Source organism: Lycorma delicatula, chromosome 9, assembly GCF_047948215.1.
Source record: "Lycorma delicatula isolate Av1 chromosome 9, ASM4794821v1, whole genome shotgun sequence".
Taxonomy (NCBI): Eukaryota; Metazoa; Arthropoda; class Insecta; order Hemiptera; family Fulgoridae; genus Lycorma; species Lycorma delicatula.
In genome coordinates, this window is record NC_134463.1 from 89,878,451 (window position 1) to 89,905,821 (window position 27,371).

At 32.5% G+C, this 27,371-nt stretch overlaps 1 protein-coding gene across 2 annotated transcripts in view; it reads left to right on the forward strand.

Annotated features, from left to right (window-relative positions):
• Positions 1–10,128: 10,128 nt before the first annotated feature.
• The window catches only part of LOC142329811 (integrator complex assembly factor Brat1), a 69,295-nt gene continuing 52,052 nt past the window's right edge, over positions 10,129–27,371 (forward strand). Inside the window, exons 1-2 of one of the 2 annotated variants that reach the window (XM_075374653.1) lie at positions 10,129–10,419; positions 13,517–13,801. In XM_075374653.1, the coding sequence (XP_075230768.1) occupies positions 10,230–10,419; positions 13,517–13,801 (475 nt within the window). In that variant the 5' untranslated portion in view covers positions 10,129–10,229. Of the gene's footprint in view, positions 10,420–10,565; positions 10,770–13,516; positions 13,802–27,371 lie in introns of those variants that run through there. The other variant, XM_075374654.1, reaches the window with a different exon arrangement.

Sequence of the window (27,371 nt, forward strand, 5' to 3'; positions counted from 1 at the left end):
ATGTCAAGAAACATGGATAAAAATTTGGTCGCAATTGATCGAATACATTCTTGTTTATCCCGAACAAACTAACACCCTCTTCCTCTTGATATAATACTCGTAGTGTACAATATGTACTTGGCTCTTTATTTTTATTTTTCTATATTTTATTTTATCTCATAATATTCTCATTCTTAACCGTTACATTCGGTAATATTTTAATTGTGCTACAATAATATTAAAATCAATCGGCATTGTTTTTTTTATCACTTCGAAATAATGCGGTTAGCTTATAACAGTTGCTTCCAGATGACCGCCATGTTATAGCCACTGAAATATAGAAATACTGGAATGGGCACTGCCAATGTCCAACGTGAGCGGAAAACGAACGTGAGACAGATATATTTAGAGGTATAGTTTTCATTGTCGCATAGTGCAGCGCATGCGCATTGTACCTAACTTACCGTCCCTTCAGAAAGTGATTCCATAAAACTTAATTGTAGTTAATATTAAGTGATAAAATCTCATAATTCTATTTAATTAATAGAAAAATTTCAATGCTTATGAATATTAAATAAATGTTGAGTTAATCATTGTATCATATAAATGTTTTTATAAAATCTTTCTACAATAACTTGAATTATGAAAGATAACTTGTGATTTGTGATGAGAGTTCGTCACAAACTTTTTGAACGGACTGTTGACAAAGAGAGGTATACCTCTAAATCAGCTGTCTTTGTTGGCACGGATTTCTAACGCTAGTGCCCATTCCAGTATTTCTATATTTCAGTGGTTAATAGCGGGATTGTACTGTATTTATAAATTTTTTTTTTTTATTAACGTATTTCTTATTATTTTTTTTCTATATAAACTCTTTCACAAAGATCTCTGCTTTATTAGAACGTATGAATGTATATTTATAGAAAATCATCAAAAATATATTTAATAAATTTTAAGGATAGAGAAGCATTTTAACTATCTTGGTCAACTAATACTATTTTTTTATTTATTTAATAATTCTTTTATTATACTTTTAATTGTTTTAAGTAAATTTTTCGTGAATTAAATACGTAAATATATTTTAACGAAGCAGAAATCTTTGCGAAAGATTTAAACGTAAATAAAAATGAAAAACAATGAACAAACGATTATTTTTATAAATAATAATAATAAAAATATTTTTAATTTAATCAGTAAAATTTAACTAATGAATCAATCGATAGTATGACTAGTCGATTATTAGATCGCGTGGCAATAATAATCGAACACAAAATGCATTATTTATCTCATACAAATATAATCCATCCGTTTATAAATTTTACGTATAGATTTTTAAATTATATGGATATAACAAGGCTGGTTCTGTTTTGTTAAAAAAACAACAAAAAAACTGAACTGGCTAAGTTGTCAAGGCTGGGTTGAAGTTGTTTCAGCAACTTTGAATTCCCTCTACTCCACTCTTTACCGTAGTTTGCGAGTATAACTCCCGACCCGGTAAAATGTCGCACGACCTTCATCAGCCTCTAACAACAGCCTGTAACTTGACTAACTTGCTAGAGTTTTTGTGACGTCATTGCATTAAAGAACAGAGATCAGCACTTGTTATTTATATAGTTATTGCAATGAAACCTGTTATATACTTGAGCGCATTCTTTGTTTATTTGATTAAACTAAAAGCAGTAGCGGTTTTATTTTTATTATTTGCAAATTACTCAGCATCATACCCATGTAAATCAACTTATAGGATGATGTATAATATTTGGACGTTTTCACTATTAACAATTGCATTTATTGTAATATTAAGATATGAAGAGACTATAATGTAAGGAATATTTAGACAAAAGTTCAATTATATATGTATTTATTTCAATAATAAATACTGAAATATTTACTTTACGCTAACATTGAGACCCGTCATGAACTACTCTTATAAAACCAAGGAGAATACAGACGTAATCTACAAGATTAAAATTTTTATTGGAATCTTAAAAACTGAAACTGCGGGTTGTTTCTGATGCACGGTTACACACACAACTTAATTAAAAATATTTATCATTTTAATTAAATATAATATTTTTTTCGTTTATTTAATTCAATGATTCTAACTAAAGCGCACGCTCGCATACCGTATTTAATTTGCGTGGGTGTGGCGGTATTATCGGCAACGATCGGCACTAACTAAACTAATGTAATTTCATAACATACAAAGAACAAATTTCGCTTGCACGGTCGGCAGACTGGTGTAGCCGTGAGGTTTAACGCACCAGGAATTGAGTCAACCGGGTAATCGAGTTCGAGACACATCCAGATCGAGTCACTTTTTTACACTTTAAATTTTATTGATTTATTTAATTCTATCGCTCATCTGTGATGTCACAACATAGCGGACGATCAAAAGTATTTTTTGGGGTGGGGGTGCGATTTTGCAAAAACGTTTGTTTTTTTTAAATATTGTTATTTTTTATTTCCTAACTAATGTGTCTAAGAAAAATATCACCTTAATTAGACGAAATCTCGAGATACTGAGGATAACCTTACTCTACAGCCTTGACCTTTTAAGTGAAACTTTAACGTCATCAATGCCCCATATATAGAAGTAATCTAACCGAGTTTAATCAAATCAGTCCAGTAGTTCTGAAGATATAAGGTGATTTAAGAAGCCAACACCGAACACACGTACATACGAACATTAACATCTGGAAAATTTCCATCCGGCTTTTTTTGGATTTCTTAGGTGTCAAAACTTCAAGATCCGATGAAAACCTCATATACCCAAATTGGACCGATTACAATACTTTCCTTTCTAGAACTACAACGCTAGACGGGAAAGTAATACGATACTGTCATAAAATTCAATTATAATTTTTCCCTTTTTTTGTGACATCTGCAGCAGAAATAAGTCTTTTGACGAAAATTTAAAAAAAATATTCTTAAAAACACCACTAACTGATTTCTAGGCTAGCGTCATAATAATTATTAATAAATCAATATATTTAAATTAAATAAAAGAAAAAGTTAAAAAAATATTTTATGCAAAACAAAAAAATCCCTTTTGGCACACCGGACGGATGGAAGGCGTAATATGTGTAAGTACATGCAAATGAAGCGTTGCAAGTACAAGCGTCACACGGTTGCATGTACGAAACATTCATTAAGAATATTCGTAACATAACAAGCGTATTTAAGTTTTTCTTTTTATATTCAACACGCTTTCGTCTATTTCCTGTAAAGATGAATAGGATATCTGTTGACAAGGTATGGTAGAGAATTCACACATAGAACAGAGGCTTTCACAATTTTTTTTTTGTGAAAAACGCTTTCGCGTTATCATTGTCCGAAATATAATTTTAATATCATAAGTAATATTAAAAAAAAAACTTAACCGCAGCCAACATACCGACATTGAGGTAGATTACAACGGGACTAAGTAGGGGATAAAAAAGATTTCCACCTTAAAGTTAAAAAAATTTCAAATTTACTCAATACAACAATGGTTGCATGTGAAAAAAGTTTCACAGTTCAGCATATGACAAGCTCCCTCTTCTTACAATTCCAGCAGCATTTTGGTCCAGAGTTGGTCATATCAAAAATTGTTACAGACAAACGTTTTAGGTAATGTTTAGAGGACTAACGGACCTTTTTAAACCGATTCGATACTGTGCCTATTAAGGGAGATATGATTTTTTTTGTCTTCACCAGTTTGTTTAAAATTTAATTTTGATTGCGATAAAAAACAATCTATTTAACTTTTAAAAAAATAAGCAATTAAAATATTCCTCGGAAATAAGCCAGGAAGCCTTTTTTCAAATTGCGAAATTTAAATGAACGATAAAAGAAAAAAAATCCCTTTCGGCACGCTGGAAGGCGGAGGTAGATTTCACTGGTGCCAAGTAGGAGGATAAAAAAGATTTAGTACCTCAAAATTTTTAGGCCCTTATCCAAAGAAGAGTAGAAACTTTAAACGAATTCGATATTTTACGTAATAAGGAAGCTATAGAGATACTTTGTTTTCCGACAAAGCCCCCTATTTCACCAATGTTAAGTAGGGGATAAAAAATATTTCCACCTTAAAGTTAAAAAAAACTTTAAATTTACTCAATATGACAATGATTGCATGTGAAAAAAGTTTCACATGTTTAACTTACGACAAACTCCACCTTCTTACAATTTCAGCAACATTTTGATCATCCCTTGCCGTAAGGGTTGGTCATATTAAAAATTGTTTCATACAAAGGTTTTAGATAATGTATAGAAGACTAACGACCATTTTAAACCGATTTGATACTGTGCCTATTAAGGGAGGTATGATTTTTTTTACTTCGAAACCACATTTTTCCACCGCCTGAGCCAGTAGTTGGTGATATCTAAAAACTTTACTTAGATATGTTTTAGGCCTTTATTCAGGGAATAGTACGAACTTTAGACGAATTCAATATTTTACTTAATAAAAATGTTGTAGCGATATGTTCCAACCCCATGGTCTGATTTTGCCCATTAACGAACTCGACCGAGTTTTGGATCCTTATATTTTATGTATCAATTTGTAAGTGATTAGCGCAGAATTACGGCAGTTATCATGTTCACAAGAAAGTGAAATATATATATATATATATATATATATATATATATATATATATAAACTTTCTGACGGTGGTTTTGGGGTCTGCGGGATGTGAAACGCGAAAATAAGTCGAAATTTTCCGGAAGTCGAATGATGGTACCCATTACAATAGGTAGTTTTCTTATGAAATCTACCTAAAAGTTATTAAAATATGTTTATTACATATATGTCTAACAACAAAATCATTTGTATAATCTAGCAATCTATCACTTCAGAAATTTATTGTTTCCATTATTAATTTTTAATAAACGTATTACTTTCAAAGCTATGTAGTTACATTATATACCTACACAATACACTACATAAGGGAAAGTATGCTAATGCCGGTCAAATTCTTCATGAAGAAATTTTTGAAAATCTTGATGTTTCATGAAAACTTCCAACAAAAAAAAATTTAGATTGAAAAATTTCAGAAGCATAATGTATGTACATATATACTTATGTTGGCCTATTTTTTTTATAGATATCATCGGATGATGGATTGATATGAATTAAATTTTGCATGATGATTTCTGTGTTTGAAGGATTAATGCCTCACATATAGAAATTTAAAGTTTATCTCAATCGGTCAAAAGGGCAGAGAGGTAGGGGACTTTATGGGTTATATATCACAAAATTTTAATCAAACGATACATAAATTTTTCACTAATTTAATTCCTCTATGTATGTAGGTAAGTCATTTGCTGATGGTATTTGATCTTACTCAAACCCCTTTAAAGGGATGGAGGCTAAAAACTGTTTTTCTTTTCTTTTTTTTCAAGTCACTTTATTGTAATTATTAAATGATTATCAGTACATTAATACACAATGTATTACTTTGATATATTTTTATCGATACATTTTTATGAAATTTTGTAAGCTAACTTCTGAATACGAATCACTGTCATTTAATTTTGGTACAATTGGTCAAGATGATGGAGAGATATAGTCACCATTAATCCTGTACCTCAAATTGCTATTCAAAAAGTAAAATAGTTTTTTTTTTACAATCAATCATTATTTGAATATTTGCATACTTTAATATTCTACTTAATTTTTCTTCTATATTGTAGTCTGTCGAGCTGTCAGTAGTGTGAGTTGCAAACCAAAATATACCTATTCATGTTTTTTCCATTAATATATTTCAATATTTTCATGTCATTTTTAGTTTTTAGTTTTGTACTGATTGTTTTTATTAATTATTTTGGGATTTGGTTAAATATGACTTATTTTTTCTCAATATTTATAATGTTGGTCCTATTAATTTATAAAATTAACCATTTGTTCTATGTACAAGTATAATCACAATTATTACATTTTAAATTTATCTCCACACAACTTTACAACTTAACAAGACTATTATAAATTTATAGCTAGAGTATAGCTCTGTATGTAACCAAGATATGATCAGAAGATCATTTAGAACATTAAGAAATTTATTAAAAGTAGAAACTAAAGTAGTATAATAATCTTTGATATTAGCCAAAATAATACTGTCTGTACCAAAACAGTTCTGTTGTCTAACTTGATTAAAATGAACAGCTTACATCCCACTTTAGTATCCTAAAAAGTACTTTCTGAAGTTATCTCAAAGTATAATATTGTATATTTTATGGGAGCACTGATATTATATAATAATCTGAAGCTTGGTGATTGATTAAGATTCTTCAAAGAAAAACAATATACATTGTTGTAAATGTCACCAATTTGGTCATCCTATAAAATTTTATCGTTTTAAGAAGATCCCCAAAAATGTTTATACCTAAAAAAAATGAGTCTGGTTTATAAATTAATTTCCTCTAATACATAAATTCTATATTGAATAAAATAATACAACATGCAATAAACACTCATAAAACATTATAAAACATTCATTTCTTTACCGACTCATTCACAGAAACAAATAATTTTAAAATTATTGAATATTAAATGATTCATTTTCAAAATTTTACCGTTAAATTTACTGAACAACAAAATGAAATATCATAACACTAATATTACTAGTAGTTAAAGGAATATTAGACCTTGCTCATTTTATACTTTTTTTTTTCTGTTTAGCCTCCGGTAACTACCATTTAGATAATACTTCAGTGGATGATATGTATGAGTGTAAATGAAATGTAGTCTTGTACATTCTCAGTTCGACCATTCCTGAGATGTGTGGTTAATTGAAACCCAACCACCAAAGAACACCGGTATCCATGATCTAGTATTCAAATCCGAGTAAAAATAACTGGCTTTACTAGGACTTGAATGCTGGAACTCTCAGCTTCCAAATCAGCTGATTTGGGAAGACGCGTTCACCATTAGACCAACCCGGTGGATTTGTTCATTTTATACTGACTTCACCAAATCAAAGTCTAAATGAAATTTAATAAATAATATAAAAATGAGAGTATAATGGGGGTAGGTAGAAAGGGCTTGTATGATTGCAATGACTGAATGCTAGCAATACCTAGATCACACTACAGGGATTGAAACTAAAAAAAGAAAAAAACAATATTTTGAAAGCTGTAGTATGAGCAGTCCCCATAGTACCCAAGGAAAGGTGTATAGGATCCCTTGTCAGTGCTGTTAGAGGAGTTGATGAAGACCACATATACAGACTGTCAGCAATGATGATGGCAGAAATTCTCTCTCCATTCTCCACAAGAATGATATGACTGAATCTAATATACTGTCATCCAAATGACTGATCTAATAATTTTTAAGCTCATATTCAGTCATTAGAATTAATTATCAACAAAATTATATAATAGCATTGTTTCTAACTTCAGTGGTTACTCATCTCACAATTATATAAAGAGACAATATCTTTTTCATTTGTCTCCTATAACCGTGAAAACTACTGAACCAATCATTACAAAATTTTTACTGCACCTTTCTTATAATCCCCTGAATATTTACCACAGTTCAAACCCCACCAATCTCACTCTTACATAAATCATTAAAAAACATAAAAATAAATAACCTAGATATTGTCTATTTCTTTTAAAACCTTCTCCTTAGCAAAGGTTGGCAGTCTATGTAGCCATCTTCGAACATGATGAATTTTACACTGAATAAGCCATACCATGTGAACTCAAAGGAATATCATTCACTATCTTTAATGCAGAGGTTTCTGTTGTCTTCTGCATCATAATGCCATTGACCATTTTTGACTCTTCCGCCTTTTGGGGCTATTTTCCGCTTCAAGGACAATAGAGTGCCCTAACCTCTACCCACTCTTCCCCACCCTCATAGAACCTGTTGGCTCTTGGTAGAGGGGATCTTCTGATTCCGGAAGAAACTCAGGCCTTTCATTCGTTTGCTGCCTGCATATAACAGCGTGTTATAAACAGCTGTTGTCCCTTCTCTGCCAAGGGGAGGTGAATGTCAGGATTTTATCATCATTGTGACTGAGGCTGTAAACCTCAGTTAGTGCCTTCCCAACCATGATGTTCATTATTCCTCGAAACAGTGCTTAAAATTTTGCCAGTTAGTTTAATTTTGTACTGACTGAATCTTCTACAGACAATTACAATATAAAAATCTAGTTTGCACTTAATTTTAATTTTAATTTTATTAATTCAGGTTTCTTGCCATTAGATGGAACTTATCATGAACTTAGATGGAACTTTTCAACATCTTCATTGTAGAAGGCAAGATATTTGTAGACTTTTGTTTTTTAGAGTCAAAGAGTATTTATTTATATGTACAGAGGTGCTTTAAGTGCGCAGGTATAGTCATAGGACAATGTTCTATAATCATCCTGCAGTTTGTGCACATTGTGGGGATGAGGACAAGTGAGATGAATGTTCAAAGAAGTCAGAGGATCCGACTTATGTGATTTGTAAATGTCTTTGGAAGAATCATAAGCACTCTGTGAATAACAAAGATTGTGGTTGTTATCTGAGAGCTCTCTATATGTATTATAATTCATTACTGTCAGATGGTTAAAGTTGGTCAATTATATGCACAGAGTGCTCATATTGTCCAGATTGAGGTAGGTGAAATTACGTTGTGTAGAGGGTTGGATGCTATTTTGCTGCAGCATCCATATACTCTGTTGGGTGATCTGCCAGTTTTTTCTCATTGGAAGAGGCTCTGAAAGTATGTAAGTATTACTGTGGCTCTGAAAGTATGTCTGCTGTTGTGTGCAGAAGAGAACTTGATTTTGTCTTTATTTGGCAGCTCTCAAACAGTCTGTGTGGATGTTCAGAACTTGCATCTATGTTGCAAGTTCATATTTTCATTATAGAGATCCTGCTGATCATTATATTGAAGTCTGGGATAAAATCCTAAGATTCTGTAACACTTAGTGCAATCCTTATTTGTGCAGACGTGAATGCTAAGTCACTGTTGTGGCGTAATGATTTCACCAGTGATGGTGGTGAATTAATAGAAGGCTTTTAAGCCCACCATGATCTACAGACATTTAATGTACATGGTGAGTTACCCACCTATGCAGGTATAGTAGATGGGCGGCGGCTATTTGGTGGAATGAATATCTACGTTACTGTTGGTAGGTTTATTGCTGCCAATGTTTGTAATTGCAAGGTAGTTGATTGCTCAAGTGACAATTGATTGATTGCTTATGAAATTGCTGGTGGCTTGAGTTAGTGCTACCGATGTAATGTTCCAGTTCAGCAGGGTCATTTCCTGCACAGGATGCGGACTGGAAAAAATTTGTTTACTTTCTTTTGGTTAGGCTTCGTGTTTTGGATCGGAGTCTAGAGGTCTTCGATTTAGAGGAGCTGACATTGGGTTTGCCAGCGGCTTTCATTGATCAGGGTTCAATTCCTTGTAGTTCCGTCGAGAGAGGCTCGCATCGTGGTGGAGTAGGGAATTAACAGCCTTAAAAAGGGTTGTCTGTCAATTACGGAGACCGTCTCAGTATGAGGGTGATCCGGAACGGCAAGGAGTCCTTGTTGATCTCATTATGGGGTGATCTCATTGGAGTGGATATGAGAGTTTTCACACGTGTATTTAATAAATTGTTGTTTGGAGGCTACTTCCCCGTGTGCTGGAAGAAAGGGATTGTGAAATTGTTGTTAAAGGTGGCAACAAGGATCCCGCTGTTAGTTCGTCGTATAGGCCTCAGAAATTACTTCCTTTACATCTAATGCACTTTTGATTACAATCAGAACATGTATTTTGCTATTCAAGTAAGCGCCAAAATAACGCGATAGAAGAGTACAGCACCAGAATAATGATGAAGACTACCATCTGTAGTTGAAAATGTCTAGACATAGATAAAAATCTTAATACCATAAATTTGTTCTATCATTTTTCCATTACAGAGAAAAAATGTAATAATAAATAGTTTACGAATTTTTCTCCAATTATTTGAACCTTGTCGTCTTCTTGCTTACTCCCATGTAGGCTTTTGTGTTAAGAATAGTTAAAGAAATCTTATTTTGACAGTAGTTTTTTAATTTTAAAATATGATAAATTGATTCTCTTTAATACATAAATGTATATATTTCCTCTAAACCATATTCATTTTCTAAATTTAATATTTCTGTTGTGGCATTTCTAGAAATTGACATCAGTTTACGACACGTGATTATAACGATAAGTTCGGTTAGGATAAGATTTTTAGGTTATGTTTTTGTCGTGGTTCCTTTACCTCTTGCGTAGTTAAGTAACTAAGAAATTTCAATAAGAAATGGCTGATGAAGATTTTGGCGCTATAATTAACTGTTTCAACAATTCTCTACCTACGAAGAAGATAACTATTTGTAGTGAGAAAAGACTAAGTGATGTTCTGACTAAAATCCTTGATATTTCATATTCCTTCTCAGATGATACTATTCTTGATAAACTTTACTTACATTTATCTGGAAAATCAGGAAAAGGTTTGAAATATTTTTTTATTAAAAATTAAATAATGTTTGTTTATTTATTTTGTGTAAAATTTCTTTTGGATTTCTAACTGGTTGAAAATTCACGAAACTCGTGTAAGTCGAGTGTTTTAGCAGCATTGTTTAGCAGTTATAAAATTATACGTTTAGGTAGTGTTTGATTATTGCCTGTATAGATAAATGTTAAAACCATCTTATAAAGTGGATTGAGTATTGTAAGTTAAAAATGTTTCTAAACAAATTAATTCAGAAAATCAAGATAGCGTACTTTTTGCTTTATCTAGTAAGAAAAAAACGAAAAGGTGGGATAGTCCATATTTTGAATTGACATTAACTAAGTATAGGTAAGTCATTTATAGAATTAGAGATAATTGCAATACATAGTAAGTATATTAGGAATAGTCATTACTACTACCTGCCTTTATTTAAAAGGTATTTTTCCAAATTAAGGGTGCATAGTTAAATTTCAAAAATATATATTTAAACATCTTAATAATGCAGTCCAACATTACATTAGCTCAATGCTTTTTGTATAATTGTTTACTATAAATACGTATTTGTTCAATGATTCGATAAAGGCCTATGTTTTTTAAATCTGGCAGATCTCCCCTATAAATCTTTTTTTTCTTTAAAGATATTAATTTAATTTAAAAGATCTGCTAAAAGCAAGACTTATAGACTGTTTTTCATGTAAATGGCGTGTCTGCAGATCTTAACTATTTGGGATATAATGTTACTTTATTAAAGGTAATCTCAGTAATTACTTGATCAATTTTAATTTAGTTAATACTTTAATATACCATAGTAGATATGCTTAGGATCATGGAAACACAAACCCTAAATGTCAGAAGCAGGTTTGACAGCAGGTGACCCGTCTGTACCTATACATTTGAAAACTACTGCTGTAAAACATATCCCAGTGATTTTTTATCTTACTTAACATTCGTGTTATTTTATGAAGATGTATTAGTTTAAACACCAGTATCATCTTTCATGATATTACTGTTCAGAAAACAGTACAGTTAAGCATGCAGTCACTGCATCCATCATTCTGTGCAATGATTGTGACCAGAAATATGACTTTTGCTTTGTATTATCTTGATATGAATCAAAGTTGCCTTTATAGAATGGCATAACAGTAGAATCACAACTTTAATATTTAATTTCTGAAGTTTCAGAAAACAAGTTCTTTACTTTTGGAATTGATATTAATATTTTACCACTTAAAAGAAGATAGATCCTGGTCAATAACATTATGTACTTAAAAAACTTATTTATCTTGGGTAGTAAATCATTGTTCAAATTCATCCACATATTTCTGTGTATCAAATTAAAGAGGTCATTTTGAGGTGTAGTGGACAATTATTTCAAGATTAGTATTAAATAAATCATTTACTTTTTTTTGTTATCAGTCATTTTACTGGTTTGATGTTCTCCATTATTTCTGTTCTGTGTTAATCTTTTAATATCATCAAAATTATTTTTATTTTATGTCTGCAGGTGTCTGTTTTATATATTCCAAATTTCATCTTGTATAATTTTTTGTCGGTTATATATTCATTGTTACAAAATTATTTGCCTTTTATGATTAATCCACCACATAAGTTGGAAAATTTATGCTGTAGGATATGAAATTGAAATTTTATAGCATATGAAAAATATCATTCAAACCTAGATGAAAGGCTTATATGCTATCACTCCATGGAGATTGACTTTATGTCTTAATGTAGAAACTAATTTATTTTTACAAAATTCCACTGAAGATTTCTCTCCTCACTTATTCATCACGAGATCTAATCATTTTAAACTTTAGTCAGCTCACCTAATTTTCAACATCTTCCTGTAAAACACACGTATTTCAAGGGCCTCATTTTTGTTACTGTCTGTTTTAACTACCACAAAGCATTACATGTTTTAGAGATATCTTTTTAATTTTTAGATAAATATTATTTCTTTTTTTATTAAAGCTCTCCGTGCTTGTGCCATTTATTCTTATTTATTTCCCGACTGAATTTGTCTTGTTACTAGGAATTTCTTATAACTCAATTTTGATTTTGTTTAAAAGAATGATATCTGTGAACCTTTTTTTTTTTATTCTTTCTCACTGGATTATATCTCCGTGCTAAGATTTGTCCTTCAATTCCTGCTTCTTTATTTCTTTCTGGTGTACAAGTTGAAAAACAATGAAGACAGATTATATCTCTGTATCACACCTTTCAGGGCAGGGCTTGTCTTTCTTCTACTTTGATAACCGCTTACAATTCTTGTAGATATTGTATGTCTTCTTTTATTTAAGTTCATTTCTGTTTTAGTACATTATTCTGTTCTAAATTATCAAATTTTTTCTGTAGATCTACAAATGCCATGCAGGGGGATTTATGGTTCTCAAGCTTGCCTTATATCTAATGTTTGTGAGTTATTCTCTAGTTTCATAAAATTTACATACCATTGTGCATAGTGTATACAGTCCTGCTTCTCTTAAGCAATATGTTAATCTTGTTTTTGTTTAAAATTTTAAAACTCTATCAAATTTAGATCTCAAAACTGAGTCTTGTCTGATATAATTAATGATTATTTTTCTTCCTTCAACCCTTCTCTTTATTTTTCCCATTGAGTAGTTCCTCTTTGTATGTTTGTCTCCTTTTTTTATTCTACTTAACAGTAATGTTCCATCCATACCTTAGTAGTAATAAATGTAGTAATACATTTTAGACTTTTTCTCATTGTTATTTCGTTTTTTGTACGCTACATACGTCTTTACAGTTTTATAGCAGTAATATTTTTTTCTGCTTTACTGCATCTCTGTATCAACCAATTTTCATTTGCTACTTTGCACTTTCTATTCTATTAAAGTGCTTAGAAATTCAGTTTCCTAGTTTCTTCATCTATAGAATTTTTATCTTTTCTATTAACTGTGGAAATTTCCACCTATAGTCTCTACTTGTTCATTAATTAGTTATTAAGGTTTCATTTGGTATTGATGGATTTATTAATAGCTAAGTAAAATTAAATAATTTTATTGTTTATTATTAAGTTGTCACTTTTTAATTAAGTTTATATTTTCCTGTTTAATGTATAGTTTGTTTTCCAGATGAATTTATCAATCGAGATGAATTACTGATTTCTTGGTTATCAACTGTAATTGCAAAATGGCATAATATTAAGAAAACAATCAGGACATTTGCATTAAAAATTGGAGGAGTGGTTACCAGTTCTCCATGTGGTTTGAGACGAATGATTGCTTCTAAATTGTTAACAAGTATCTGTGAACTGGCTAGAAATGATGAAAATGATTTATCTGTTAATTTAGCTTTTGTTGAAATGTTGTGTGAAGTTGTTAAACATGTAGAAGGTTGTAGATGGTTTCTTAAATCAGGTATAAATCTTAAATTTATTTTTTAATTTGTTGAAAATAAATATAATTAATGAAATTGTTGGTACTTGAAGATGGGAGAAGCGAGAGGTTTTCTTTGCTTTATTCTGTGAAGTATAGTTTACTGATGAAAGAAGCGAGTGTAAGCTTTAATAAATTTATTAAATTGGGTGGAATGCTATTTATCCAGATTGACCTTTGTAAAACTGAATCTGATTAATTGGAAAATTAAAAAAGGTTTATCATATGTACATAAATGGTTGTATCATCCAGTTCATTGCAATAGACAAACATTCATATAATTTTTGTGTGATGACCTTGGATTCAAGTTGTTTAGCTTTTAACTGATCATCTTTTCATATGGCCTCTATGATCTCACAGTTTAAGAGTGTGGTCTCTTTGATTGTCAATCAGCATAATATTTAATCTGTAATTTCCAATTGTGTTACCATCAGCCAACAATGTTACACATTATTTTGACATTTTGTAGCCTGGAGCTGTCTTTGACAGGAAATTAAAATTTTCCCAAGAAAAGCTTTCCATAGAACGCCTGTTTAGACATTATAAGCGGGGTTTATCATAATCTTTCAAAACATCAAATTGTTGAATAAATTCATATGCTACTGGAATGTTTACTGATAATTTTTCTCCTTAAATTTCAAGGTGCTGAATTTCATGACAGTTTAAAATTTCAAAGCCACTCTGTACTTGCTTAAAAAATTTCATCTCCATTTAAATTTCTTATTAAAATAACAGATTTTTCTACTAGAATTGGTGTAGACATTGGTTCTCCAAGGAATTGCTTTTGAACAAACCACTAGAAAAGAGCCTGACCATCTCTTTGATGCTTTTGACATTGTCTTCCTGGAAAGATTTTGTTCTTTTTCAAGTAGCGATATGTAATTCATAATGTTGATTCCATTTTTCTTAAAGAATGAAGCAGTTGATGCTCCTACAACCTATTCATTTGCTAAAGATTTACCTGATTCACCAAGTTTCTAAGACTTCTAGTTTTTCTTTGATTGATAATACAACTGGTTTTCATTTTGTTGCATTCACGATGTTGATAAATCTTATTGATATTAACATGTGTGTTAATAGCACTAAAATTAACTTAAATTAATTATACATATGGGACCCTTAAATGAGTGAATTTTTTCAGGTTTATCACTGTAGCCTTAAAATATCCCAGTGTTTAACTGTGTGATTTCATCGTGACATCATGATAATCATACAGCTTACTCTGTGTAAAATTATAAAGCTTAGATAAGGCAAAAATATATTAAAGATGTCATTTGTTTTAACTTACTGTGTATTCTCAGCAGAAAAAAACAAATATTATTACATTGTAATTCAATGCTTGATTCAATTATTATGTTTCTATCAGTCATTTCAGAAGTTAATTTTATAAGTTTAACACTGGCCTAAATTTACTTATGTTTTTGTGATATACAAATTACAAAAAAGTCAATTAAAAAGTTCAATAGAAATAACACTTCCTGTTGAAGAAAAGCTTTGTTTGAATGATAGTTTAGATTTTTTAAATAGGGTATTAATTTTTTTTTTAAATTGCCTAGTGCGGATCTGAGCACTAAATCCAGATGGTTTGACAACTAGAAAATCAACATGCTGAAAAAAATTATATTATATTCTTTTTCATTCTTTCCTTATATATTATTTTAAAAGTACTAATTTAAGGAACGAAAAATACATAGATTGTATAAAATCACCAAAAAAAAGAAAACTATTTTTACACCCTTTTCTTAGGTATTTGCAATTTAAACTCTGACAAAACAAAAATAATAGAAAACATTATTTTGGCTTTTAGCCCAGTCAAAGCTAGGCAAATCGAGTGAAATAAATCCTGGATTTTGAAAATTGGGAAGTTGTTCCTCGATACCTTAGTTTGAAAAGAACAAAAAGTCCAAGTGATAGGGGGTGAGCTCAAAGAGAGGGTCTTTAAAGGTGACTTTTTTAAGTTTTCGCTTATATCTCGGAAGCAATCTCTTATAGCAAAAAATTGAAGCTGACAAAATTTCCTACAAAAATGGTCCTATGCATTTTTTACATAGGACCAATAGTTTCAGAGTTATAGGGCTGAGAAAGTAACAATATTTCCAAAAATCATGATTTTTTCACATTTCATTGTTAAATAATATGCTTAATGGATATTGAATATTAACATTAGTAATGAAAATTATGCATTATTAAGAAACAGTTATGTTGCCAGGGTCATAATAATCAAACAGTCATCTCGGCAGGGTCTTTGGAGAGCTTCTTCATCCAGGCATTCGTTGTCTACTGGAGAGCTGTTGGTGCAAGCTCCCTGGCAGTTCCCACGTACTAGTGTAGTCGATTCTCGCTTTGTGACATCCACAATGCGTCCCACATCCTGACATACAATTAAAATAAATTGTGCTGAGGACAGAGGGAAGGACAGCAGGTTCCATGGTCATAAGGGCTGAAGATTTCCATTGATGGCTTTGTCCAACCCCATTCTGTAATTGATAGCTAGTTGCCCAAATAATTTTGAATTTGGAGATGTACTCTGTGAGAGTGCTGCTGGGCAGAGCCTCTTGTGAGTGGCAAGGATGGTAGGTCTGGCTTGACCTTAGTGGTTGACTTGAGGAAAGCCAAGTATCAGTGGTTGTTGAGATCTTGATCATGGGCATGGTACAGTGTGAGGAACATGTGCTCCCTGGTTTCAGTGACCTCCTGTGGTGTTGAAGAGGACTCCTAGAACTCTCTGGATATAGCTTTGAGGCTGCTGTCCCTGCTAAACAATCTGACGATCATTGAATATTCCTGAAGAACAATCAGGCTTTCCTGAAGATGGATGAGGTAGTGTCACACCCACCAAACCCATGAATGAATAGGATACTTTCAGCGAAGTCAAGTTTTTGCAACTCCAAGGAGGAATATGTACTGCTTTCCACTTTCCCTCTCCCTGGTTTGACGAACAGAATGTTGGTTTCCAGTGGAGCTAATGCTGTTAACAAGACCAGCAAATCTAGTCTTTGTCTGAGACAGCTACATTTTCATTGGATACTGCTTTTTCTACTCCACATCATACAATTGTGGTGCTTAGACATTGTTGTTCAGCAATTTTTTTGCTGTTGATGGTGTCTATGTAGCCATCAAATGCAACAGTGGAGTGTTCACTATAGTGTCTCTTTATTTAAGTCATATACTGGTTGAAGACAACAGAGAAAGTTGAGCCTGTCTTCCACTTAAAGCGCTGTAACGGAAAGCCACCATCGATCACATTTATGCTGAGCTTGAGATCCGAAGTGTTATCGTGAACTGGGAAAACTTCATATAAACCTTACTTCTTTGTCTTTCTCTCCTGCTGTCGTTGAAAAGAGCTAAGGGAAAAAGATACCAACTTGTAACACAGGAGGCCCTGTAGATCTTTGTCATCATTCTTGGAAATTGCAACTTGTTGGAATGTGAGAAGTGGATCCACAACCTCCACTACATTATTATTGATAGTGTTGCTCATGGAGGCCAAGCATAAGTGTTTTTTTCGAGTCTGTTTCATATCTCTGAAGTTTTGTCCTATCTCCTCTCTCATTGTGTTCTTTCAGTCTTCCAGGGCACTGTGGCAATTTACATCACAGTTTGCAACAATACCTGTTGCCAGGGATACCGGTACAGGTAGTTCTGTAAGGGAGGGTACTGAGCAAACTACTGAAAGAGCTTTTGCCTGTCTTCATCATCTCTTGTTTGCCGTGATGCACAGTAATCCACTTGCTGCTCTCCTGTTGAGAAGTGCAAACTAGCAAAATCTTCCAATGCAGAATGAATTGAAGTTGATGTGGGTGCCCCTTCAATCCACTTTGCCAACATAACATTAGTTATCACTTGCCTTATAAGCCCTCCATGGGTCTTATGGGTGCATTATAGTGATTTCTATAGTCATATTAGTCCAGGTTCCTGATCCAGGACAATCTGATCTTCTACTCACTACAAATTTTTTGGCAAAATGTTGGAAGTTGTGGGGATGGGAAGAGCATGCATATCCTGTAGATATAAATGGGCACATTTGGCATAGCGCAAGTGGCTACTTGCATGAAAGAAAGGTATCATTTGTTGGACAGAGAACAGGTGCAATTCCTAGTTCCTAGAATGTTTTGCTTAGACGAAATGTTTCATTAGGGCTGTCATGTAAAAATATTGAACCCACATGGCAGCAGTGAGTTCCTTCAAGGATAAAAGTGCATTTTTCATTTGTTGTTGGAGGAGGGCCAATTGAGCATTTTGCTTCATATCTTGGGTAAGCTTGTCATTTTTAGCTTTGTCAACAATTCTGTGATTTATCTCTTCTGTTCATCTGAGACCTCCAGACTGTTTAGAATAATTTTGCCAAAGACAATCTGTACAGCTGGTGCCCTTATACAGCTCTGCTAAAGCCATGGCCAGTTAGCGTTTTATGTACTGAATTTGCAGCAAAGACAGTACAAAACACTTCTTTCAGACCACTTCCAGACATTATGTGGCCAATACATCCCAAATACGATATTAGTAGGTGAAAGCCACCCAATCTTAATACGGCCCTTGATGTAAAGTGGCTGATCAAAAGTCACGTAGCAAGTCCTCATTCACTGCTGATGGCACTGGGTGGCTGCAAATTTCAGGATTGTGTAATTGTCTCTCTGGAGACTCTCCTTCATTCAGACCCCACATATAACCCTTACACTCAGGGATGCCCTCAATCCTGAGCCACTTACCAACGATCCATAAAACATCTGAGAATTTGGGAAAAGGAAAATCTGGAACAGGGTAGTGCTCATGTTCTCAACAACAGTAGCCTTCAGCCCAGTTTTACCATTGTTGTCATACATCTCCAGTGAAAGGATCCTTAATGTGCTAACTTCTTAAGCAGAGGGGGCTGTTCTCATCCTCAATCGGCCAAGCAGGAGGAAGCTTTCATACTGGGTGAGGCACTTGATACTGCCCATGCTGTGGAATGTTTTCAAGGTGTCCAATGTGCCAATGTTATAGTAAGAATTGTCAAAAATGTACTAGCTGATTATACCTGGTGGTATGGGTTGTTGAGGATTGTGAATGGCAATCTCAACATTTGAGCATCATTATATGAGGCAATGAAACTCAAATTTACTAGAAAGTTCACCAAGCTCTTAGCACCAAATTTCCGATGTATTAAGAAGGCAATATCATGCATGATAGCGGAAACAAAAGAAGGAGTGCGAACAGCAGTTATGATGGAATGGGAAAGATGCAGTTCTCTTCTCTTAGCGTTCACTTGATCCTGGGTCCTTGAACTTAAAAGTTTTTCCATGAAAACAGAGAGAGTAGAAGGGACCATCTGCTCTGCCCCATTGAGGAAACCATCACTTGCAGGGTAACGATTGGTGTCGTAAGCTTGACTCTGTGGATCTTCTGTATTATAGCTGCTGCAGTTCGAACCATTCTCAACATTCTTCTTCTGGAGTTGTTCCCCCTCGAACTGCTATCATATCATGATGCTTTCAAAATTTTGTGACCCACTTGCCGAAACCAAAGCACAGTCTTGTGCTGGGAGTGCAGCTGGGTGATTATTCAATGATCACTATATGTCTCCTTCAGTTTATCTTTGACTGTTTTCACCGATTGCTTTTCCTTGGTAATTGTGTCCATCACCTCATCTAGGAATACTGACAGTCATCTTTCTCATTGAGAAAAGTGAAAATCTCTTCCATAGCAGTTGCCACATAATCATTGGCAGGATGTCCTCTTTTTTCACCGGTTTAATGTTTCCTTGAAAAGAATGTTCTGCAACAGTTGTCAAATCGCCTAAGTTGCAACCAAATCACCGACATACTGATCCATCTTGATACTTGATCTTCCCATTCATCCTTGCGTTGAATGGCAGCATCCAAAACATTTTTCTTTAACTCTGTGCTGCGTACCTTGCAGACTGATGTTGGACAGGTTTTTCTTTTGTTTCTGATGATTCATCATTACCCAGCAAAAAAAAATTTGGCTCTGAAATCAAATTTAGGTGCACTGGAACAGCGAGAGCACACTTGTGAGGTTGTGGGCTCATTTCCCAAAAAAGCAGCATGGTGTTTGATCTGGTGTAATTTTTTTGACAAGAAGTGTGAACAACTTTATGGGTTTTGTTTTTGAATTGGTCTTCTTTACCATTTTTCCTTGAAATGCTGGCCCTCAGTAGCCCTTGCATTCCTCTTTCACTAACAATAGTACTATCACTCTTTAATAGTATAATCACAAATCAAACTCCTCTCGGCCATTGCTATTTCTTCAGGGCTCTGAAATGTAATAAGAATGAGCAATTAGGACTACATCATGAAAACAAGCTGTAACACGATAGTTGTGCAAACAGAGAAACAAGTGGGAACTTCTGGAAGAACAACAGCAAGAGTGTTAATCAATACTATCTTTTATCTTATCAGTTTCTCTTCTTTTTCCACTTTCATTGTCTTGGTACATGACAAGGCTGGCACAGTAAGTAGGTAGGCGAGTTCTTATTCTGCTCCTACTTTCTCTTCATCCTCAGGTCAAGACTGGTTTGGAAGAACTAAAAAGGTCCCCTCAACCCATAGGCCTTAAAAGGATCCGCGATGAGGCATCTTCTTGCATCCCAACACAGAGCAAAGGTGTCGCCAGGGGATAAATGGCGAAATTATAAATAGGAACAGCATTTTATTACTCTTACAGCTTAACCTATTATGCTGATCGCTAGCGCTCTTACGGTGGAAACATTAAAACCGTTTACATTAAAACCTATATCAGGCGATCTATGTCAGATCCATTAGTCTATGCCTCAACCCAAACCAGCCCCTCAACTCCTCTCGAGCAGCTGCCCTTGGAGGAATGTCTGACACCTCCCCATCCCTCTAGCCATTGGCCATTGTTCATCTCTTCAATCTAAAAGCTGCTAATTTGAATACTATTGACTATATCATTTTATTTGCATATTATGTATGAATGCATGCATTTAAAACCATTTACAATGAAGGAAAATGCAGTAAGTAGTAATAAAATGCAATAATAGTCTGAGTAAATATGAAAATTTCTGAAACTCATAGCTCCAAAACTGTTGGTCCTATATAAAAAATGTATTGAATCAGTTATTTAGGAAATTTTGCCAGCATCAATTTTTATGTATACAATTTTTGGTTACAAGTGACAGTTTCAGAGATATGAGTGAAAAACTAAAAAAATCATCTTTAAAGGGCCTTTATCGAGCTCACCCCCTCCCCAACCCACCAGGACCTTTTGCTTTCTTCAAACTTAGGTAACAAGGAACAACTGTGCCATTTGTAACATTTGATAAATATAATATTCAAAAATTATCAACGAGACCAAGATCAGGAAAGTATTAATCATATCAGAAAAATTAATCGCATTTCTGTAGTTGGTAAAAACGTACCGAATCCAGTAGAGACATTTTCAAAAGTCTGGGATTTATTTTTCTCAATTGGCCTTTTTGTGTCTAATTTGACTGGGTTATTTAAAAATAAATTACCTTTGTCTATAGGTATTATTATACCAAAACTATTCTTTCGCAGTAATAAACAGAAATTCAATGCAGTCATTCATAAAATTAAAATCTTCAAGAAAATATTTATTTTTCGCATAACAGCAAGTAGCAGACACACCATTGTGTCATTTAACAAAATTAAAATTAAATTGTATATGTTAATTACCCTCCTCTATGAATCATGAGACATTGCCGTTGGTGAGGGGGCTTGAGTGCTCAGGGATACAGAGTAGCTGGACCGAAGGTGCAACCATATCGGAGAGGTATCTGTTGAGAGCCAGACTAAGGAATGATTCCTGAAAGAGGGCAGCAGCTCTTTCAGTAGTTGTTAGGGGCGTGAGTCAGGACGACTTAAACGGCCGTATCAACATCACTCAGTCCTCTGAGTACTGCGCAGCTGAAAGCAATGGAAAACTACAGCTGCTTTTTTTCCAAGAAAATGTGGCTCTCTGCATTTTCATATAGAAATAATGGAGGCGCCTTCCTTGGTAAAATATTCCGGAGGTAAAATAGTCCCCCGTTCGGATCTCCGGGTGGGGACTACTAAGGAAGGGGTCACCAGAAAATTAAAAAATAACATTCTACGAGTCGGAGCGTGGAATGTTAGAAGCTTGAAAAAGGTTGGTAGGCTAGAAAATTTAAAAAGGGAAATGGGTAGGACAAATGTGGATATAGTAGGAATTAGTGAGGTTCGGTGGGAAGAGGAAGGCGACTTTTGGTCAGGTGATTTTAGAGTAATTAACTCAGCGTCAAATAATGGGCAGGCAGGAGTAGGTTTCGTGATGAACAAGAAGATAGGGAGGAGAGTGGAGTATTTCAAAATGCATAGCGATAGAATCATTGTAATAAGGATAAAATCAAAACCTAAACCGACAACGATTGTTAACGTCTATATGCCTACAAGCGCCCATGATGATGATGAGGTAGAGTGTGTATACGAAGAGATTGATGAAGCAATTAAACACGTAAAAGGAGATGAAAATTTAATAATAGTTGGAGATTGGAATGCAAGCATTGGAAAAGGCAAGGAAGAAAATATAGTGGGTGAATACGGGCTGGGCAAAAGGAATGAAAGAGGGGACCGACTTATAGAATTTTGCACGAAGTATAATTTAGTAATTGCCAACACCCAATTTAAAAATCATAATAGAAGAATATACACTTGGAAAAAGCCAGGCGATACTGGAAGGTATCAGATAGATTATATCATGGTTAAGCAAAGATTTAGAAATCAACTCGTTGACTGCAAAACTTACCCTGGAGCAGACATTGATAGCGACCATAATTTGGTGATAATGAAATGTAGATTGGGGTTTAAAAACCTGAAGAAAAGGTGTCAGATGAATCGGTGGTATTTAGAGAAGCTTGAGGAAGAGGAGGTAAAGAAGATTTTTGAGGAGGACATCGCAAGTGGTCTGAGTAAAAAAGATAAGGTAGAAAATGTAGAAGAAGAATGGGAGAATGTTAAAAAGGAAATTCTTAAATCAGCAGAAGCAAACTTAGGCGGAATAAAGAGAACCGGTAGAAAACCTTGGGTTTCAGACGATATATTGCAGCTGATGGATGAACGTAGAACATATAAGAATGCTAGTGATGAAGAAAGTAAAAGGAACTATCGGAAATTAAGAAATGCTATAAACAGGAAGTGCAAACTGGTGAAAGAAGAGTGGATTAAAGAAAAGTGTTCAGAAGTGGAAAGAGGAATGAACATTGGTAAAATAGACGGAGCATACAGGAAAGTTAAGGAAAATTTTGGGGTACATAAATTAAAATCTAATAATGTGTTAAACAAAGATGGTACACCAATATATAATACGAAAGGTAAAGTCGATAGATGGGTGGAATATATTGAAGAGTTATACGGAGGAAATGAATTAGAAAATGGTGTTATAGAGGAAGAAGAGGAAGTTGAGGAGGATGAAATGGGAGAAACAATACTAAGATCTGAATTTAAGAGAGCATTAAAAGATTTAAATTGCAGAAAGGCTCCTGGAATAGACGGAATACCTGTAGAATTACTGCGCAGTGCAGGTGAGGAAGCGATTGATAGATTATACAAACTGGTGTGTAATATTTATGAAAATGGGGAATTTCCATCAGACTTCAAAAAAAGTGTTATAGTTATGATACCAAAGAAAGCAGGGGCAGATAAATGTGAAGAATACAGAACAATTAGTTTAACTAGTCATGCATCAAAAATCTTAACTAGAATTTTATACAGAAGAATTGAGAGGAGAGTGGAAGAAGTGTTAGGAGAAGACCAATTTGGTTTCAGGAAAAGTATAGGGACAAGGGAAGCAATTTTAGGCCTCAGATTAGTAGTAGAAGGAAGATTAAAGAAAAACAAACCAACATACTTGGCGTTTATAGACCTAGAAAAGGCTTTCGATAACGTAGACTGGAATAAAATGTTCAGCATTTTAAAAAAATTAGGGTTCAAATACAGAGATAGAAGAACAATTGCTAACATGTACAGGAACCAAACAGCAACAATAACAATTGAAGAACATAAAAAAGAAGCCCTAATAAGAAAGGGAGTCCGACAAGGATGTTCCCTATCTCCGTTACTTTTTAATCTTTACATGGAACTAGCAGTTAATGATGTTAAAGAACAATTTCGATTCGGAGTAACAGTACAAGGTGAAAAGATAAAGATGCTACGATTTGCTGATGATATAGTAATTCTAGCCGAGAGTAAAAAGGATTTAGAAGAAACAATGAACGGCATAGATGAAGTCCTACGCAAGAACTATCGCATGAAAATAAACAAGAACAAAACAAAAGTAATGAAATGTAGTAGAAATAACAAAGATGGACCGCTGAATGTGAAAATAGGAGGAGAAAAGATTATGGAGGTAGAAGAATTTTGTTATTTGGGAAGTAAAATTACTAATGATGGACGAAGCAGGAGCGATATAAAATGCCGAATAGCACAAGCTAAACGAGCCTTCAGTAAGAAATATAATTTGTTTACATCAAAAATTAATTTAAATGTCAGGAAAAGATTTTTGAAAGTGTATGTTTGGAGTGTCGCTTTATATGGAAGTGAAACTTGGACAATCGGAGTATCTGAGAAGAAAAGATTAGAAGCTTTTGAAATGTGGTGCTATAGGAGAATGTTAAAAATCAGATGGGTGGATAAAGTGACAAATGAAGAGGTATTGCGGCTAATAGATGAAGAAAGAAGCATTTGGAAAAATATAGTTAAAAGAAGAGACAGACTTATAGGCCACATACTAAGGCATCCTGGAATAGTCGCTTTAATATTGGAAGGACAGGTAGAAGGGAAAAATTGTGTAGGCAGGCCACGTTTGGAGTATATAAAACAAATTGTTGGGGATGTAGGATGTAGAGGGTATACTGAAATGAAACGACTAGCACTAGATAGGGAATCTTGGAGAGCTGCATCAAACCAGTCAAATGACTGAAGAAAAAAAAAAAAAAAAAATGTTAATTACATTTTTACTGTTATAAATATCAGTTTGTACATTTAGATTTAAAAAGTCACAACACGTAAGTCTGTGGATTAAAAAAAAAATCAAAATTATTTTGGTAGTCTATAACTGATATAATTTAGTGAAGAATTAAGTGCAAACAATGGCAGTACAAATTTTATCTTTATTTGTCAGTGTTTGTAATAAATAATCTGTATTATTTTTTTCATTATGCAATGGTCATATTTAATACTGGAGCACATTGTTCTGTATGGCTGAATAAAACGTTTTTGATGAATTTATTATTTTTTTTTACTTTTTTTTAATAGCTTGACCAGATTTGTAAGTAGCTAAATTTCTTAATTTTATCATAAAATTATTTGTAACATTAAAAAAATCATTTATAAACAATCGCACAAAATAAAGATTTTTCTTAAGATTCTGCAGTCAGTGAAGTAATATATAAAGTAATATGAGATTTGGAATTGTACATTTAATATGTATACATTAATTAGTCTTATTGGATGACAGTATTTTTTGATAATATCAGCAATCATCCAACATTAATTGAAAATAACCAGTAATCGTAGTAGATTAGGATTGGGCTGACTGAACTGACATTTGTCCAAGTAATAATTAAATGAAATAATTTTTTTAAAAATGTTTTGGTAATCTAATAAAATTATTTAAGAGTAAAAATTTGTCTGTTTTAATCGCATATTTCATTCGTTTTTTTTTTTTTTTGTTAAAAACTTACGTTAAACTGTTCTGATAATTAATTAATAAAGGTATACTCTGTGGTATTATTACTTTTCTTTGATATCTCATCTAGAATTATTTAAATATTCCATAATTTGTATTTTTCTGATTTTTCTTTTTCATATCTTCACCTAACATACTGTTGTTATAAATAAAATTGTAGTATCTTGATCACTGCCGTGTTTCCATTATTTGTTGTTGCTTATTGATGTTAATCTAATCATAGAGTTGTGTTTTAGTTATTCTGGTTTGTCAGGCTTTTCATTTTTTGATACCACAGCTGTTATTTTCAAAATACAATAAATTGTAATAAGGTTATTGAACTGCCTACTTATACATATTTCATTTTTATCAAAAACTTGTTCTGTTTAGCAAATAACCGTAACATTGCATTATTTACAATGAATAAGTAAAACCAAATTCAGTACTTAAATGTGGAATAGTAAAAATAGAAATGCAAAATGGTTATGCATTTTAAATTTTTTATTGAAAATTGATTGTATTACTGGAAAAAATTATTATAAAAAATAGTTTAATTATATATTGGAATATAGTGTAAAAAAATGGATCTACTTTTTTATTACATTAAAAATTGGTTGTTGTGTATGATACAATTTGTGTCTTCTGTTGCAGTAAAAAATGTTAATATTTTATAAAAAGATATATACAACTCATTTTTTGATTAAATAATCATATTTTGCTTGTAATATATGATATTTTACACTAATTTATTTTTTTACAAAATTATGTCTGCTTATATTTGGTTTTTTCTTTTATTAGGTAGTTTCTGTTCTTAGATACTTTTTTTTATGTATTAATCAACCAGTTACGTTGATTTCTAGAAAAAATTATATCTAAATTTTTTAGGAAAAAAATTTTATTTATTTAAAATAAAACTTCAAGTATTTACTCACTAAAAGATACGATTTATGTTAAGATATATAGAGTTTCATTTTGTATGTTAAATTCATTATAAGAATTTATAAATATGTAATAAAAATTTAAGAAGATAATTTTTCTTCACCTATTCTCAAAAATATCATCTAACAAATTCCTAATATCTTATAAAACTGTTTTTGACAAATAAGACAAAATGTTTTTGACCAATTGTATTCCATTGGATACAAAAATGAACTGATTTAGAGTTTATTTTGAAGGATCAAGGAAAACTATAGTAAGGGCTTTGCAAAGTAAAAAATTATAAATTATAGATAAACATGGAAAGTGATGTAATCCATATTAATGTGTAAAAATATAACTTTTATACAAACTTTAATATAATAAAACATAGTGTAGTATTAAATTTAATATTGTAACATAACATGATGTAAGCTTTGCATAGTTAATAATAATAGTAATATTAACTATACAAAAAAAAAGTTTACAAAATAATAAACATATAACTCCTAAATAAATGTTTGCAGATATACTTTATTAAATGTTAAACAAAATATGTCAAAATTTCTGGTTTAATTAATAAGTTTTAATAGCTACTGTTTAAAAAGATAATTAAAGATTTCAAAGAAGAACATTTTTTTTTACACACTTAACATAATTTATATATCCTCAAAATTATAGACTTTAATCAGATATCAGCCTCATTAAAAAAAATACATTTTTATGAACATGATCAGGAATTAACCTTAACCATTTGGAAATGCAGAGATACCACACGCTTTTATTTTTTTATTAAAAATAGAAACTTAATCCATTATCATAATCATAGGCCCAATTATTTATTACAGTGTGTTATGTAAAATAGTTTTGTTGTCTGTTTTGATTCTCTGATCTGATAGAGTATTATTTATTTAGAGATTATAACTATTTTTATTTTCTTTAAGCAAATGTTATGTTATATTTAAATATAATG